The following is a 19246-nucleotide window of genomic DNA, read 5'->3' on the forward strand; positions in this document are numbered from 1 at the left end:
AATACACCTTGCACGTGTAGCTAACTGCAAGCAAGATTTGTCATATGCATGTCCAAATAGGTTTTTGTGACTATTTAGCTCTACTTGCCATTTGGTACCTAACACCATGACTATGTTGTGACAATTGTCTACTTCTCTTCAAGGGCTACACTTGACTTTCTGCAATACTTCAGGGTTTACCATCTAAACCTGTCCTAGTTTTAATATAGATGCACACTGCTTTTTTTTTTTATTAGGTGATAAAAGTAAAGTTGAAAGAACTCTTGAAATATCCATAAATTTGTGTTAAGGAATTTGATGTAATCAAATTTATCAAATTTTGCAACTCAAAAATAATGGGAATCCATTTGAAATGGATATCAAAAGCACAGCATCTAACCCCAGCAACTCAACAACAACTTAGTATGTAAAAGTCAAGCTCCTTTGTAACACATCAAAATACCTACCTATACATAAAAAGAACAAAAGAGGTATCTACAACTTTACTAAGAAAAAAAAGTACTCCTTGCATAGTTCTTGATCAAATAATGAAAAACTCAGTACCATGGCCCATATTTTACTTTCTGAGCTGGAGGAGGGGGGGGACTTTTGATATCTTAATTATTTTCCCATGACTTGTCAACAGAACTGCTGCCTCAAAGCATCAACTCTTCTCTCAACACTTTTGAATTTTCAGTTTTCAGCAAGTGAAACATGCCCTGATGATATGTGTGTACAGACAATTTATATATATATATATACATGAATCACTTTTGAAGGTCAGAGCTCTTTTTCCTTTTCAATCAATTCTTTTTTTACTGAAACCTCCTGTGTCTCGTATGAAAAGCAAAACATAAACTCTTCCAGGTCGGGTCTGTGAGAACACTGTATTCCTCAAAGAAATCATGGCTGATTGTCTCACTTGCAGCTAAGAAAACAGATATGTAAATAATGATCTGGAGAATTTGCAACTATTTCATTCGACCTGTGCTCTAAAAGAAATTCTTCCACATACAGGCTGAATTAGAAAAATATTTTTATTTACAAGAGTAAATAATGTAGTGCAAGGCGAGTGGATTTAACCCTCAATAATGCATAGATTGATGCAATTTATAATCTGTGATCTACATCATTTTGCAGAGGTGATTGCACACCTGCTGTAAAGGTTAGACCTTTCCTATAGCCACTTTACAGACAGCTTTAAATCAGACAGAAGGTATTTGCACTCCATACATGTTATCCATCTATCCCATCCACCATTTATCAAATTAAATAGGTGCCTTTTAGAGTTACTGTAAAACACAAAATAAATCCTTGCCAGTGTTATCTATGGAAGAACCAAAAAGAAAATGTTTGTTCACTTTGTGTCACCTGATCACACTTAAATATTCTTTTATTTATTCATTAGGGGAGCTACTTTCTCTAATCAGTTGCTCTTCGCAGGGAAGGAAATAATCTGCTGTGTCCACCAGGGAACTGCTGATGCTGGTAAAACTTTGACTAGGGCTTAGCCAGCAGAACTACTACATTATGACCATATTGCAAATATTCCTGGTGTGCTTTCTTTCAAAATAAAACACTTTTTGCATAATAAAAATAGAATGCAACATAAAATGCAAACCCCCTAAATGTTACCATTGCATGTACTGAAGTCCTGGCTGGTATGCCACAGAACTTGGAAAGTGTTGGTCACTGAGTTTCCCTTTTATGTAATTTCCATGATTCCAACCTGGAAAACTTTGGTAACTTCACCAAAAATTAAGCTCAAATGCAGTAAAGGCAATTTACTAAGAGATTGGATGTGTAAGTAAAACTTCTTCATCAAAACCTGTGGGATGTTTGCTCATTCTTCCATTAGGCAAAGACTTTGCATATTTCCTTCCAGGTCCTTCCATGACATACAGTATGATCATGTGTTTGGTACAGTGAGACACTCTGCATTATCTGTCTGGAGTGTTAAATAAATTATAGGGATAGTTTTCCTCTATAACGGAGAAATCAGATCAGTGAATTTCCCTACAAGTTCAGCTGTTGGACTGCATTATTAATGCCACGTACAGGGTTGGTTGCCAGTTCTTAGATTTGTAGTTGCTCATATCCCATCTTCCCAATGGATGTCAACCTTAAGAAAATTACACTTCAGCTTGTAACAAGAGGATTCTGAGGGTTTGACTCCTGCTGTGCTAAATCATTTGAAAAGGTAGTTTCATCTTGCTGTACAAGTCTGGCAGCATCCTCGTTGCTATTCCCTGAGGAAGAAGGGGCATCATCGGACAATCGTTCTGATCTTCTTCCAGGAGAATTATGGGCTTCAGAAACATGTCAAAAGAAATTATTAAAAAATACCCCACTGTGCCCAGGAAGTATATTAACCAATATTTAAATATTATGTGGATATAAAGTTACATATAAAGGTAATATTAAAAGGTTAGGAAATATTGACAGAAGAATATCTATCTATATACTTTATACATATGTTGCTTTATTCCCAATCCACATAAATTATAGCTAGTAAGAAAAGAAAGCAGAATTTCAGAATTACTTCCATATTCAGCATATTATTCACAACTATATGTCTTAATTCAAATAATATTTTGATTTAATGGTGTTGGGTTTTTTAAAACTATTTCCTCTAGGTTTAGGTTGTCAACATGAAAGTAATTTTTTCTGTATTTTATTACAGAAATATGTCAGAAAATATTATTTTCTGACATAGAATTAAGCTGCCTACTGGGCTTAAAACAATGTAAGAAAATTTATTTAGTGGAAGAAATTATTTTCATAACTGGTCATATTCACTTCACAATTTCCTGATCGAGATCAAGTCTTGTGATTTGAAATGAAACACTTGATTGAAGCTGGAAGTGCTTTTTAAATGGTTCCTCATAATTTTTGCATGTGATGGTAGGGGTTTTCTCTCCATTCATCAGTAATGTTGGTTTTGTCTCTGATATCTCTTTCCATGTGGTAAAAAAGTGACGTGAATGTTGACGGATTGAAGTCTGGCATTTGATTTTCTGTTCCTTAATATTCTCCACCTCACCAGAAAAGACAACATAGAGCAAAACTTTCTAGTTTAGGACAGAAGAAATCTGCACCTCCTGACTAGATGCATTTACTGATTCTGTTACTGGTTAGAAAAGGCTGAACTGACTCTTCCTAAGTTACTCCAAAGTACCAGCTCTTTGTTGGTACCTTTTCTCCCACCTTGTACCTGAATGGATCCAGTCATATGCAACAGACAACACAGCTGCACTGCATATTGCAGAGACAACAGAGGAAATCAAAGTCATATAATTACTCTAACAATACTGCACGCTGAGAGATGGGAAATAATCTCACGCAGTTAATGTTTTTATTAATCACCTCCTCTATCAAGGGAAATTCTCCAGAAACCAACAGGCTTAAAGCTAAGCTTTGCTTCACCCACCTCTTTTCAACAATAAAAAAATGACTTGCATGTCAAAGAAGCTACTGTTTAGAAGTACCTCTCTCAAATCTAGAATTCCTACTTTTATTTTTAAAGTTTTTACTGAAATAAAAAGATCACTCCTCTTTCTTCAGTTTTACTGTGACACGTACTTACCAGATAAAGACTGAAAAGATTGCACTGCAAATGCAACAAGAATCGATAAAAGGAAGGTTCCCATGAAGTATATCTGTGACAGTAATTTTAAAAACATAATTAGAGCAGTGCAAAGCCAAGGCAGTGTTCCAAATGAACCATACATGTATTAAAAGAGCAATACATACCAGAGTAGACTGTAAAATATTGTTCCAGACAACTCTCATGTAAAAATACAGCAATGCTAATGAGCACGGACTAATTGATTCTTGGTTACTGCTATTCCAACATCTATAAGAAGAAGATTAAAACAACTCATTAGTCCTTTCTACAATTTTGTGGTATCAGTCATCTGAGAATCTCAATGGGTTTGCAGAAAACCTCAATAACCCAGAAAAACAAACAAATATCATCACTACTTCACAGATGGTGAAGAAAAATTCAGAGAAATTCCAGATTAAACTTATTAAGCACAGAATACCTTACCCTAGGAGTGTATTTTTTATATTCTTATTACTCAACAATGGGTCTAAGCATCCAAGCTATGCTTGCCAAGCAGTCAGAGTACAAGTTCTACTCATGTGAGTCAATAGCAGTAGCACCTGATTTAAGATTAGATGTACAAAATGTAGTTGCCTAAGCAGGATGCTGGTGCCTAAACCTCCTTTAGAGACTGTGGAGTATGACAGGATGTAGTTAGAGCTTGAAGAGTGCTTTAGATGACTAGCACAAGGTACCTCCTGTGGGGTGAGCTGAGCAGCTCTCTCAGTTCTATCAATTAGGACTTCACCTACTAGGGGAGTTAAGAAAGTTAAATCACAGGAACCTATTTTAAGCTTCAACTGACTCTTTTTTTCCCAGCTGAGGAAGCAGGGGTGGGGAGTCCATATACAGAAATATAAATTTTCTATATAAATTTTGTTATAAATATACATATAAATTAGTTATAAAGTAATAAATTTTTATATATATAAGAATATATATATTTAATACATATATATATATATAACATATATAAAAGTACATGCCCTTCTGGACAAAAGTGTATGATGATGGAAAAACCCTTCAGCACTGTCAACTCTGGAATTACTCTTTCAGCAAAGTAGATGGATTCAGTCCAAGTGAAGGCAGAATTCAGACTCAAGCTTACAATTCCAGATGTTACAAAAACAGATGTTCCAGAACCCCTGTTTATCTAACCAGCAGTCTCATGTGGAGTGAAAGTAATTTAGGGTACAAGTTCAGGCTAACTGTAGTGCAGAATAATTTCAGCAGATTGTTGGTGAATAGACAAATGAGGTTTTAATGCTGGTATCATCTCCACTTTTTTGGGGTCACACAACACTCAGTAGCAAAACAAATGACAAACCACTCATTCTTGGTTCACAGAGTCACGTATTAAACATTACCTTCTCCTTCTTTAAATATTTGAAAGGGAAATCCACCAAAGTATAAACTTCCCATTCCCACTGTGCTTTCCAACACACGTTGCTTTACCCAGATAAAGGAAACCCAAGTTCTACACCAGAACCAGAGCTCACAAACCAGGTGGTTTGTGCATGAATAGCGCTGGCACAGGTAGTTCAGGCAGCAGACATGTAACCTCTTCTCAGAAATCTAATGCTTTGTGCCTCAATATCTGTAACAGGTTGGAACATCTTTGCAGAATCATTAAGGAAGGACTGCTATTATACCAGTTACACACTTTAAAGTTCTGTATTAAATTATGCTATATTTATCATTGAAATGTTGGTTTGAACTGCACAAAAACCACCAGTGCCTAACGTAGGAACTTAAATATATTGAACTGGAAAAGACCTCCTGGATCATTACATCCAGTCCTGCTATTCTAGGTAAGCACATATAATCAGGTCACTTTAACAGGCATAAACTTAAACATATTTAGGGAATTCAAGCATTTTGAGTAAAATCTGCCTTAAATCATAGAAATGAACAAAGTTAATAATTACAGGAGTTGCTGTTCTCCAGAGTAAATGCTATTTATGTGGAAAATCAGAAGATGCTGATTAAGGGGAAAAAAGACTCACCTGTAATAAAGTTCCTGAAGAAGGGATGTATTACTAGAATGCAATGCTTGATCAATTTCCAAGTGATCCAGAATGTAGGAAGGTATGGAGTTGCCCTCTTCTACAACAAGGGCCAAATTAAAGAAACCCTAACAGCAAAAAAAGCATGCATGCTTTTAAACCATCAAATTTTCATATGTATATCTAAACATCAAGATTCTAAATAATTGCAACTGTCTTCTATAAATTCATTGAATACATTGTGATATTCACTGAATAATTATGAGACCCTTTTCTCCTAACTATGGTTATGCAGGTAAACACTGAAAATGCAAAAGAAGTGTTTAGATGTTGTGATACTATTTTCTTAGAAACCATCAGGAAAAAGACATGAGCTTTATTATTTTTAGTTGCTCTTTAAACACAGTCACCATATCAAACTGTCCTTTCATCTACTACGGAAATACAGACTGAAAGCAGAAATGGATTTCTGTTCTGTGCAATTCCCCTCCAGCTAGCTCTACAGATAACAGCATCTGGATAGCGAAAGTGAGTGCAGAAATCTCCTCCAGACAATTTAAGTCCTCAGTCTTACAGTTTTGCCTAGTTGGACATGTCTTATGCATCCCTGTGTCTCTTCAGAACCATGAAAATAAACACATGAGACATATTACAGGATTCCCCATCAGTTTGGCTTTCATACTTTAAAGTAACTGTTCATGCATCTCTTCTCTCCTTTGGTGGTTTAGCAGTAATGTCTTGTCCCAATATCCTCAAAACAGAACCCAACTATGCTACCTCTAATAATTTCACATACAAGATAATGTCTGGAGGCATTGGCATAGGGACAGGGAGAATAGAATGTTACAACCAGGACAGCTCAGGAGGGTCTGAGACAGGAAACTCAGTGCTGAAACACTGCATGTCTTTGGTAATGTGACATGGTGAATCTTTTAATTATAAACCATTTTAAGATGAAACCTTTGTGGAGAACAAAATTCACCCTAGGATTTACCAAGGGAAATAGGCCAGTCTTCTTTTTTATATTCTAAAATGGTAGAGGATAGGATTGGGATAGAACTCAGCAGACTACTAATTCTTCCCCCTGTAATGGCAAAAATGCCAAGGTCACAACTGGGTCAATTGTGCCAAGATAGGTAGCACTGAATTAGGCCTTTCACCTGTAGCTGATAAAACAGCCTAATTCTAGGACCATCCATCTATGCTAATTTTACCTTCTATTATCATGAACCAGAAACTACTGACTCACAAGGTATTGTGAAATAATTGTAACTTATTCTAGCAGGTTTCTTCGGTGCAGATGTAGCCAAACAGAAGCACCAGTCTCAGTTGAATTCTCAGATTGTTCAAAACTCCAGTGTTTTATAAACACTTCACAACTGCAGACCCACCTGTGAATCTCCCTCCAGCGCAGCTTGTGCGTACATCCGCATTGAGAGCTCCAGGTCTTTAGACTGGTTCTGGTAACCGTAGTAGTAGAAATCACCCATCTTCAAATAAGCTGTGCAAGAAATCAGTAGAAGATAATTTAGAATATTTGTAGGAATAGAATTAACCAACTATTAATGTGATGGAGAAGTTAACAGTAATTATTTTTAAACCACAATACTAAAAAACAAAAGTACTCTTTCTCTCTGGTTGTCTCTGTGGATACTTTACATCAGCCTCCCACTGAAAATATATATATCCTGCATGAAATTTCTCATGGTCTAGAAGGAATCAATGTCCAGAAAATACTGGACAAACACCTTTCTGTGATATTGCCCAGTAATGAAATGCATCAAAAGAGAAGCCACTGACCCAGACAGGAGCAAGCATGACATTGCACTAAGCTATGCTAAGGAGTTTAAAAACTCCCAGAACTGTGTCTGACCTAAACTTTCCGCAAATGGGTTGAAACATTTCTACACCTTGTGTATCCGTAGCAGCTGCCTAGAAATCCCACCTGCTTTTTGCAGTGGACTACAGCAGAGCCCTTCCAGGAAGCAAGTTAGTTACCAACCCAAAAGCGAGGGCAGAAGGGCTCATGAATGGGCTGGGACGGATGCAGAGTGGAAGGCCATAAATGCTGTAGGGAATCATCAAAAGACGGATCCCCTCAACTCTGCCAAAGGCATCATTCCAGGCCTGGCCTGGAGTGCACTCCAGCAACAGGTTGTGGACTTGAGGTCACCCTGCACTGCACTGATAAGGTAGCCCTGGAAATCTCCACTGCCAGGATTAGACTCTTCATCCCAGGCCCTACACTGGGGATTTGATCCTCCACTACTGCAGAGAAGGGTCTAAGATAAAACTCCCCTTCTGCTACTGATGTGAGGAAGAGATAAAGTAATAAAATTCTACCCCTGTTGAACCCAGCAAGTCTTCTCTCCTTTACCTGAATGGAATCCCAGTCCCACCCCATGAGTCTAACCTTTGGAAGTTTCTCTAATGTAAGATTGTACCAGTGGATCTACTGAAGAGTCAACCAAACTGCACCTTGCTAAGGCGCCTACAAGCTCCTCAGGAAAGCTAAGGGGGTTTGTCAGTTCCTGTGGCCTCAGGCTATACCAATGTAGATTTAAATTTTCCACACTGTGTATTTAAATTAACAGCTTGAATTATTTTTACAGTGCACTTTTTTATGTGCACATTACAAACCACTTAAATGTTCTTGTGAGACAATCAGATCAGTGTTTTTAAATGTATGTTTTTAAAAGTAATGCTTTCAAAGGCACCAAAATGGCTCAGCTACTAAAGTCATAGATGTAGTAAAGTTTAAGGCCTGAGGAATGTAACTTATACGCAAATAGATCTTTTTTTTTAACAGAGAATCCTTTAGTTCCCCAAGGTAAGCTCTGCCAACATTGATAAACTCTGTACCCTAACAGAAAAGCTAGTAATAGATAAGGAATCCTTTAGCCTTTATTAGTTTCTCATGACTCAATTATGATACAGAAGTATATTTGCTTTTGGATTTTCCCTTCCATAAACTAAACAGCAGGAGCTCCTAAAGTCTACTGCTTTTTTTTTTTTCTTAAACTTTAAACTTCTTAAACTGAGTCAACTGCTCAAACTCCTAAATATCTAGCTCCTCCTCAGGGCTTAGCTTTTTTATTTTACTTTATTCAAATTTTATACATTTAATGCCATAAGAAGGAAATTTGCAGAAAAGATGTGGTGAAACACAATACGTAAGTTACCTTTTCTCCCCTGAAATTCCTATCAAAACATTAGAAAGGAAACACATGATTAACAGGTATTAATCTTCCGTTAACTTGCTCACTCACAAAGAAGTTGTGACAAACAGTTTTTCAAATTTAAAAGAAAGCAAAATTAAAATTCAGAAAGAATTCCTTATACATACCAAATGATGGGGCATTGACTTGAGAAACAGAGAAATTGTAGTATCTCCATACACAATCAGTTGCCAGGTATTTCCTTGCTAGGTCCTTTAAAGAAAATAATTGATTCCTTAACATCACAGGTAAGAGATTAGGATCACATTACTATTAACAAGTGTTCCTTTTGGGATAATAAGTTGTGAATACATTTACTCACTGGTCTTTCTTCACAGATGTGTGCTAAGTTTGACTGTGACACTTCAATCCCAGTTTCAGCTGCTAAAACATAATGCAGCAGAGCTTCATGCCTAATGTTAGATGAAATAAATTAATGAAAATCTAGCAAAAATAACACACATTTTAGTTACAGTAAAAAAACCTGAAACCACTAAATAAATTTATAAAATCACCTACGAACAAACTCTTGGTACAAAGTTTGATACAAAGTGGAGCAAGAGGCTGGGAAACCCATGCAACAGTGACATATACTGGCAGTGGTCGGCATAACCAGCCGTGCTGGACCTCAAGAATTTGCAGCCTTTTCCCTCTTGCATTGCAGCTACAACAGCTCGAGCGTGCATTTACTCCAAGTGCCAGGCTGATGATAAAGGAGAATTGATATAAAGCCCAATTGTCTATCTAAATGTTTCAGATAAAACATTCTTAAAAGACTCTTCTCTATTAAGAAAAAATCCATAATTACCCTAGCTGCGTATGTATCTGTCTAACGTTCATCTGAATACTTCTTCAGTATGCTTTACTGTGTTATTTATATGACTTGTTTTGGTTTATCTTTTTAGACTATGGGTTTTTTAAACAGGATTTGTCTCTCAATGTATTTGAATGTGTTAATAAAACATATTTCAGTGTCTTTAAGGACTCTTGGCACTTCACTGACTAAAACAACTAAAAAAAGCTAATATTGCATTTGCAGTATAGCAATTCAGTATTGTGATACTAGAGGGGAGCAGCTCTCATTCTCTGTCACTGATCTATTCTATATCATGAAGACTACACATTTAAAATTAAGAAGAAGCCTTTAAAATAACACGTGTACTTTCAAAATTACAAGATAAACAAAAAACCCACTTGGTGTACTTTTTTCCTACTAAGGTTTACTATTGAAGGGTCATGCTTCCAATGATTTTCCCCACAACACAAAGCTATGGCAAGTTTCAGGGTTCGATGGCTTGTTATACTGGAAGTGAATATCGTCAAATACACATTTGTTCAAAAGTAGGTGTTTAAGCAAAAAAACTTTAAATGAAATTATGAAAGCAGTTCTCCTGCAGTTCAGTCCTGCAGAATTAGCAGGTGTAACCTCCTGTATCCCAACTGTTTCTGCAAGATTACAAATTATTCCTTGTACTTGCCCTATAAAAACATCTAGGACTAGGGAGACCTGTGACTACAGAAAGAATTTGGGATTCCTAAGCTGAGAAATTGATTCATCTGATTCTTAGGTCTCAAAGGGCAATTCAGAAAAGAAATTACATTTAAAGCCTTTAAATCAGCCGGTGAAGATCAAACTGCCTGTACCATGCACTGACAGATGTGCAGAACACGTGTCTGCAAACACCAGTGACTGAGGAACACGTTACTTGGTCTGGTTGGCAGTGTTACAATTTACACCTGTGCAAGGTACATGAAGAATTGTTCAGAAGCAAACATTTCAACATGACCATACTCCTAAACCCAGAGATGAGTAAGACCAGTATTTATAAGTAACTACCCAAACACTCCCAATCATTGGCATATCTTAAATGGTGCTCCAGCAGATTTTTCCTCCTGGCTGATGAGCCCAGACTCTCTGGAATCTTAATGCTTTACCTGTAATCTATCTGTGGATGTTCATGCTACTGCAAAGTGAGCTGGACAGAGTCACAGGCTTATACAACACAACATACTACAAAAATATCAACAGAGTTTTTCAGAGTTGAAAACTGAGCTCAAGCCTCAGGAGAAATATCTGTGATGAACTGAGTAAAAAGACACTTCGAGGAAGGGGTTACTCCAGAACAGTCCACAGACAACTCCTTGTAGATCTCCGAAGCCTGAAGCATTAATTAAGTACTCGCAGGGGGACACTGCAGGACTAAAAGAGCCATTGTTTTAATCACATATCACAGTCTGATGCCAGCACATACAGTATCTGATGCTCATGCCTATAGCATTGCCTGGAGGCTATTATGAAACCTCTTGAGTGGCTCATTGGATATTGTAGCCTCATATTTTACTTACAGGAAAGATAATATTAACCATATACAGAAAAATGAACAAATCTAATCCAGTAGACTGAGTTTTCATGAGATGGAATTATACAGAAAAGAGAAAGCAAAATATGGGGTTTGGAACAAAGAGAACATTTAAAGTGAAAGGTGTTCCTCTAGTTAATCCAATGCACATCAGATGCCACAATATTATGGACTGACAACCACGATCAGCTGATTCAACTATTTCACTTCACAAATTCCTTATTTTTCCCTTGATTCTGTCAGAACTGTTGAATTATGCTTTGGGTCAACTCCTCCTTCCCTTTATGTCATTGGATGCTTTGCAACTGATTTCCGTGGTGCTACTATTTATTTCTTTCTTTGAGGTGATCCCAAATATTAATCATTTTATCATGCTATAAGTAAATGAAAAATAGAAAATAAGCTAAAAGGGAACAGGAGAAACATACCATGAAAGTTCCAGATAAGCATTGAGAGCTCTTCTGATTACATGACCTAAGTAGCCATTCTTCTCTGCAATGTGTTTTGCCCATCTGTGAAAATGATCAAACAAAAAATGAACAGTTATACTCCAGTACTGTTATCCCAACTCAAGCAGATTCAGCAAACACAAAAGGATATGGGATCACCTTCTGACTTCTTCTGTAAGCCAAACTGTGAGATTTAATTGTAATTGCTCCATCAGTCTTGTAACCACTGACTGAAATGAGAACATGATGTCCATTCATCTCTATTAGCCTATTAGAGACGTCCTGGTTTTTTCTTGGCCAATTTTTTTTGAGAAAACAAATGTAAGTTAAAAAGTGCTATCAGTAGTTACCTGTCTTTTTTGCCATGCAAAATACCATTTCTACCACATCAGTAGTCTGATATTTCTTGAAAATCAAAAACAGCGCAAGGCTTTGTTAGATATAACCTTTCCAAGTAGTTTGATACAATCTCTACAAGTTGTTCTGGAAAACATAAAAAGTACTAGAAGTACTCAAGTATCTCTCAAAATCTGCTGGTCATTTAAATAATACACATAGTCACGCAGATCAAACTACTGCAGAAGAACTTTTTGTCAAGGAGGTAAGCACCGTGAAGTACAAGGCTTTATTTAGACTATGGACTTAAAAATCACCAGTAACGAAAATATTCACATCAGAAATATATTGTCATTTAGTAAATGGTCTCGTTCCTTACATTACAGCTTTTTCTGGATCTCTAGGGAAGTCTTCCATGTTTCCTGTGATGTAGTACAGAGAGCACCGTAAAGTCCCTTCTATATGTCCTCCTTGGGCAGCTTTATAAAAATAGCGTGCAGCAACTGTCTGTGAAGAAGCAAGAGACAATTAGCAATCCTGCACTACTAATATTTATTGAGGTTTTTTTCCTCAGGACTTGTTTCATCAAATGAATTAAAATTGGCAATTGGCTAATGAAGGCAAGACAGTTCAGCTACTTTTAATGTACTTAGATGAAATTAATTCCTTTCTTCTAACTTTTTAATAGTTTAGGCCAGGAAAAGTTTTGAAAAACATATATTCTGGTAATATAGGGATCAACAAACAAAAAAGTGTCTAAATGTGTAACTAACACCCGGTAGCATAAAAGTCTTGTACGCACTGACAGCAGTAAAATTAGTTATTCACTGGAAGGAAGATTAATGATGGATCCTGGAGAACAGGACTTTTGCACTGGTGATACCAAGCTGTGGAGCAGCAGCAATGCTCAGTATGTCCAGCAGTGCACAACCACTGTGCTCAAATCTTTGAAACTGGTTTATAAAAGATAACACAGGTTGAGTAAGCAGGGTCAGAACTGCAAAAGTGGGAGGGTTGTGCGGCTCTCCATGTTTTACCCTCAGTAATAGTAATCTGTAAAGTAAACCAAAACAGCATACATCCTGAAATAACTGAGGAAATTATTAACCATCAATACATGTTTTCTGTGACTGAGCATAGACTTTAGAGTATCCATCATAACCATAACTTCTCCTTGCTTTCGTGATTAAAGAAACCTGGGCACTTTAGGTGTACTCTTATAATCAGTCCACTCTGAAATGTGTTCTTTGGCCCCCGGGAAAGAAAAATGTGTTTGCCAGATGCACGTGTTGTTGAGCTCCGCTGCTGTTGGCAGCAAAAATGCTCACTGTCTGGAGCATATCCAGATCTTAGAATTCACAAGCCACACTGGAAACATCTTTTAGCTCAAAGCATGAGGTCTGCCTGTGTTTATTACAGCCTACCTCACTGTATTTGTGCTGTTGGTCATAAACTACCTAGTTAATTAAAAGCAATATAACTAAAGTAGACCCTTCCTATTGGGGGAAAAATTATTTCACACATATCGGTGAGAAAAATTAATGGGTTGTTTCACAGAAAGACAAAATAAAATACTGCAGGTCTACCAGAAACGTAATAAATAGTTACATTTTCAAGTCTGGATAGAAGGCCCTTCACTGCCTTTCTGAGGTTCGCAGAAGCTATGAGAATGTAGCATAGTTGTTCACGAGTTCAGGGACAAGGTTGTGCTGCTTTCAGTTAGTGTGGAATTCTTTCCCTATATACTTTCCAATCTAAAACTGAGAGAAGCCAAAAGATCATATGATGTGAGAGCACACACTATCTTTCCTGGCTGCTGCCACTAGAAGGAGGAAAGCAGAGGTAGTCACTGGAGCAAAACGTGAACCTGTTTTGTTTCTAAATTAAGGGACTACAAACACATGCACATAATTTTGACTATTTGAGTAACATCTCTAAGCAATCTGACTGAATCCCCCAGTAAAACCTTTCTTTGTGATAAAAGCTATCACAATCCAATTCAGAGTGAACACAGTAATCTCAAGAACGAAGCAAAAACTTTTAAACTGGGCCCTAATGTATGAAATAATACTGTTAAATATTGACTCACTTGATTTCTACCAGGTACTCCAGGGTAAATCCCATCTAAATATAGGACACCAAGGTTGTATGATGCATCTGGATTTCCCAATTCTTCAGCAATTAACCAGTGTTTGGCTGCTTTTCTGTAGTCTCTTTTAAAGTTGTGGTAGTACCATCCCAAACCATTCACTGCCTGGTGCAAGCCCTGATGGAAGAAGAAGAGCAGCCTCAGGTCACACATCTGATTCTGCTTTGGGTCACTTTTGAAACTAAAGGTTATAAAGGTTTGCTGACTTTTTTTCCTCACTACTCTTCCTCATGGCCTCATATTTAGAGTGAGGAATAAGGCTACAGTGTTCTCTTATTTGTCTCAGCTGTGTCTGCATTCAGATTGTCACTTGTTGACAAGATCAAATTGTGACAAATTTTTCACCTGTTTCCTCTGCAAGGACAAAACAGGACACTTATTCTTGTGAACTCCCAGAACCCAGTTGGTAGGATTAGCAATCAGAAAACCCAGTTCACTTAAAATAGAACATTTCCTTAAGAATAAATAGAAAGCAATGAATACAGACCTTTTTAGTGCTGCTTTCAAATTGCATTTGATCAACATCATACAGATCTGCTTAAGATATTGCTACTCGCTATTACCAAATTGCATCTTTGCATCAATAATTATGGATCAAGAGGAGAAAATCTTTTTGAGACAGTTTTTATTTTTGTTGCAATGAGTCACCAGCTCCTTGCATAAACTGGTGGATCATATGGGGCTGGAAGTATGACAGCCTGTTATTAACTTACCCATTAGAAGGGAATAGTAGTTAAAATTTTCAATAATTGTGGTGTTGTTTTTGAATAGAAAATGTGCTCTGGAGCATAAAAACCTAAGTATCTGAGTTCAAGGACAGTAAGGAAATTGCTGTTGCTAAGATTCTTCCTGGATATCTGTTCCTCAGATCCTGAGTCAAGGGAATTTTGATCACAGCATGAAAGCCACTCAGTTTATTCAAGCCTTTCCCAAATAGGTAGTAGAACAGGTAGTCTCTCCTGTTTCAAAAAAATCACAGAACAGGCACAGAGCTAGTCTCCCAGTTTGGGAGAATTTGGCTTTCCCTATTCATGGTGAAGACACTGAAGAAGCAACGAGTATTTACACAGAATTATGGTAACAGGAGTTTTATATAAATCAGTTTATTATTATTAGCACCTGGCACAGGACTTCTACAATAAAATATTTATTGCATATTACCTTGGCTGCTGCTTTCTTCATCAATTCCAATGCAAGTTTCATATTCTTTTTCACACCTTGGCCCTAGGAAATGCATATGTGAAACAATCAAATGCAGGCTGATAAAAATTCACTTCTGCACATTCAAAATGACTTTTAACTCTGATACTATTATTTACTAGATGCCATTTGGCTTTAAACAGTTACAGCAAAACAAGCAGCTTTGTGTTCATCCTTCCTTCACAGCTTTATAAAATCTCAATGATTCAGTCTAGGAACATTTACTTCACCCGTATATTCAAGTGATTTTTATGGGTAAATAATATCACAGATCCTTAATTTTTGGCACCTAAGCAAGAATGAATAGCATTCAAAGGGGCATAGGTTGCTCACGGTTAAAGCTCTCAGCTTTCCTGAAAAAGGATGTAATAGAGAGGAAATACACGGATATCATGCTTATGATATAAATTAATTCCAAACATGGGTCAAAGAGATTATGGGTGCTCAAAATTAACACAAGCAAAACTAAAGCAAGCATTTTGTAGAGAACAAGCCCGCACTGTCAAAGGAATGGGTTAAAGACTTAATGGTTCTTCACTGATATCTCTAACCTTCAGTGCTCTGTAGTGTTTTATGGGTGACAGCGCTCAGCTGATATACCTTATCTGACTCAGGTGGGTTGGTTAAGCTTCAGTTTAGCCTCTGCTGTCTACTGCTTCTAGCAGGGAAAAACTAACTGTGTGCAGAGACAGTTTAATTCCAAAAAAAAAAAAAATCCCAGAGATCTAATAGCGGGCATTTTAAGAAAGGACCAAATTTTTACCTACATCTCTACACCAAGGCCTACTAGCTGGTTGGATTTTTGAGGTGACAAGACATTAAGAAAAATTAGGACTCCCCAATTGGGTGGTATTTTGATTCTGAATCTGGCTCAGAACAAAGTGACTAAACTGCTTTTAACTAGTTCTTTTTAAAATTTTGTGCCTTTCTGATAAAAATCAACATTAGCTTCATGTCCACTGATTGATTTTCAGAGTAAATCTAAAAGCACTTTCTTCACTGCAGACAACTTCGAAACATCATGTCATGGGCATGATTATTTTGAAGTGAAAACATGAAACTTGATTTACCTTAAATAACACAATGGCATAATCATATATTAACACTGGATCTTCTGTTTCGATTGCACCCTTTGCATACCACTCTACTGCAGCTTCAGGATTTTTTGCCACTCCTTGTTGGCCCCAAAACAGCATCTGAGCCAACCGTTGCTAAAAGAAAACAACATAAGCAGTAATGTTATAAATGCTAGTACTGAAATGGAATTGCAGGAGCAAACTTCTCCAGCTGAGATGCATTTCAAATGTATGAGTAATATATAGTTATACGTTCTCAACAGTTCAAAAACGATTGGTTATCAGGAATATTCACAGCACTTCCCAGTGGTGGAATGTACTGATATTAAATGTAGAGCAGGGATATTTTTACAGCTGTCAGCATCTGGATTGATTTAAGTGCAGAGATAAGTGATAGAGACAGATTTGATGCATCTAAATGGCTTGATATTACACATATTGCTGCTGGTCTCAGATCAGCAGCAGTAATTGCACTGTATCAAGTACAAACCCAGGGAAAAGGATCAGAGAAGGAGGTTGCCAAGACTTGTCAACTCTTCCCTTTTGCCTTGCATCATTGTTTTAGCTTTTCATGCTTACTGGATATTATCAGACAGAAACATGGGAAATAGTTCAAGCTCATAGAAAATAAGCAATTCTGGGTAAAAAGAGAAAACATCTGCCTGCTTCACTCTCCTCCACAACTTTTCTACTAATCCTATAGATGTACATCCCTGACGTGTGTCTAAAACCAAGAAAGAGGAATTTTATCACTTTATACCTGTGCAGCTGCATTTCCTCTTGTTGCTTCGTGCTTTAACCACATAAAGACATCACCATTTTCTTTTGTTTGAGCTTTTAGCAGTTCATCATCCATCAGTCTTATAGTTTCAACGAATGCCTGAAGAGCAGGTGAACCAAAAAAAAATTATTATGCAATGAATTTACACATCTGCTACCAAAATGAAAACGTTTTCCATTTCCTGCTCATCCCTAAAAATTCATGATCCATTCTGGGTTTTAAAATTCTCATCACTCCTCTGATGACCAGTCCATTAACTATTCTTACATTCAGTGTAAAAAAACATTTACTATTTTGTTATAGTACAAAACTGTAAGTCCACTTTACATTGGAAAGGTACATCAAGACACCCCCAATCCATCTTTTAGTTTTACATGCTGTTAACAATGACAAAGAAGTGCTTTTAAGCCTTTTAAGACTTTCTACTGGCTGGCAGAAAGCTTGATGAAGACCTGCCCCGCTGAACTCTATGGTATGTCTGCTGATTTTTAGTTCCTCAGCAATCAAAATCTCTCCATTTTCTGTACAATAGTAATTCTTTCTGATAAGCCAGGATTCTAGCACTAACCTACCTTGAGTATTCTTTACAGATCAAGTTGTGTTATCTCTTCTTTAGCAGCTCATTCTAAAATCATTCTATTGTAACTGTCTCAGGTAACTATTTAACAATCAGGCAATTACATTTGATTATAGAAAATGTATAAGTATGGAGAGGATAATTCATCTCTTGCATGAACTTCATTATGTTTGACAGATAATTTGCTTAATAAACACATCCAATTATATTCATAATTAAAAATCTGAGTGAGGAATTAGGGCCCAAGAATAGCAACTGGACTTTAACGAAAGATAGGCCTGTGGACAATTCTGAGGATTTGAGCCTAATTTTGATTTTGATTCCCCCAGCTAAGAAACAAAGTAATGATACCTACATATAATTTGGGGGATTTTGTAACAATTATCAAATCATAGAATGATTTGGGTTGGAAGGGACTTTTAAAAATCATTTAGTCCAATACCTCAGATGAGCTAATATTTGTAAATCAAGACAAAAATGTTCTGGCCACACAATTAATATTAATATGTGAAAAATAATTTGCACAGAAAACAAATTCAGATACAGTTATAACTCTTTTACCTGTTCCCCTTTTATATTGTGTTGATCCAGCGATGTCTTCATTGCAATATTACTGTAATAAGCATATGACAGCTCCAAATCAAGTGGATAGTTATTAATGCCTTGATAATGTTTATAGCCAAGATTCATCATAGCAAGTCTCTCATTCCCCTGAGCGCCAACCAAACTATACAGCAGTCCCTGACAAAAATCAACAGACATAAACAAGAGTGAATTCACTGCATTCACTGCACATCTCACAAGTTTAGCACTTTTCAGAAGATTTATAGGGAACCAGTTCATACTGGTAGCTGATATACTAGCTATACCATGTAAACATAATATACAGTTACAGAAAGAACAGCCCTAAAGTAGTTAAAGTGTCTTATCTATGTATAGAAAGACTTGAAAGAAAAACTAGACTCTAAATACTTTTCAAGTATTGCAGTTATTCTGCCACCACTAAGTGTGCAGCAATTTTTTGTCATTTTATTACAGTATTGTAATACTGACACTTTTTATACCCAGCAGTGACTTAACTAGTCCCACTGATGCCAAGTGGAGTTTTCACACTGAATTCAGTGCAAACACATGGAAGTTAACAAACAGCATTTGAGAATCTTACCCTAGGGATCTGACAGAAGTAGCACAGGACCTGTGGACTGATAGGATTTCAGCATAAATCTCCCTTGAGATACATGTTAATTGGTCTATGTACCACACATTTGCCCAAAACCATTTTCAGCACTACTATTATTTTTCACCTGCACAGATTTAAAAACAATAGTGTCCCATTTGTGCTGGATATTAAATTATTTCCTACACTATGTGAAGCAGATCCAATGATGAAATGACTCAGCCTCCATAATTACCACTAGGTGTACTCCCTAATTAGAGTATAAAAGAGGTTTTTGTCTAAGCTTTCTTGTGTTGGAGGAATTGCAGGTGAGCTTGGTCTCTGACTGGCC

At 36.8% G+C, this 19246-nt stretch overlaps 1 protein-coding gene across 1 annotated transcript in view; it reads right to left on the reverse strand.

The window, feature by feature from the left end:
- Positions 1 to 998: 998 nt before the first annotated feature.
- Positions 999 to 19246, reverse strand: part of SEL1L3 (SEL1L family member 3) — a 34081-nt gene continuing 15833 nt past the window's right edge. Inside the window, exons 11-24 of the mRNA XM_050338374.1 lie at positions 18300 to 18479; positions 17141 to 17260; positions 16375 to 16515; positions 15266 to 15328; positions 14045 to 14221; positions 12335 to 12462; positions 11599 to 11682; positions 9133 to 9223; positions 8939 to 9023; positions 6984 to 7093; positions 5593 to 5720; positions 3733 to 3835; positions 3566 to 3638; positions 999 to 2288 (exon numbers count right to left, since the gene is read on the reverse strand). Coding sequence (XP_050194331.1) covers positions 2119 to 2288; positions 3566 to 3638; positions 3733 to 3835; positions 5593 to 5720; positions 6984 to 7093; positions 8939 to 9023; positions 9133 to 9223; positions 11599 to 11682; positions 12335 to 12462; positions 14045 to 14221; positions 15266 to 15328; positions 16375 to 16515; positions 17141 to 17260; positions 18300 to 18479 — 1653 coding nt within the window. The 3' untranslated portion in view covers positions 999 to 2118. The remainder of the gene's footprint in view (positions 2289 to 3565; positions 3639 to 3732; positions 3836 to 5592; positions 5721 to 6983; positions 7094 to 8938; positions 9024 to 9132; positions 9224 to 11598; positions 11683 to 12334; positions 12463 to 14044; positions 14222 to 15265; positions 15329 to 16374; positions 16516 to 17140; positions 17261 to 18299; positions 18480 to 19246) is intronic.

Source organism: Myiozetetes cayanensis, unplaced genomic scaffold (genome assembly GCF_022539395.1).
Source record: "Myiozetetes cayanensis isolate MyiCay16 unplaced genomic scaffold, myiCay2020 scf7, whole genome shotgun sequence".
Taxonomy (NCBI): domain Eukaryota; kingdom Metazoa; phylum Chordata; class Aves; order Passeriformes; family Tyrannidae; genus Myiozetetes; species Myiozetetes cayanensis.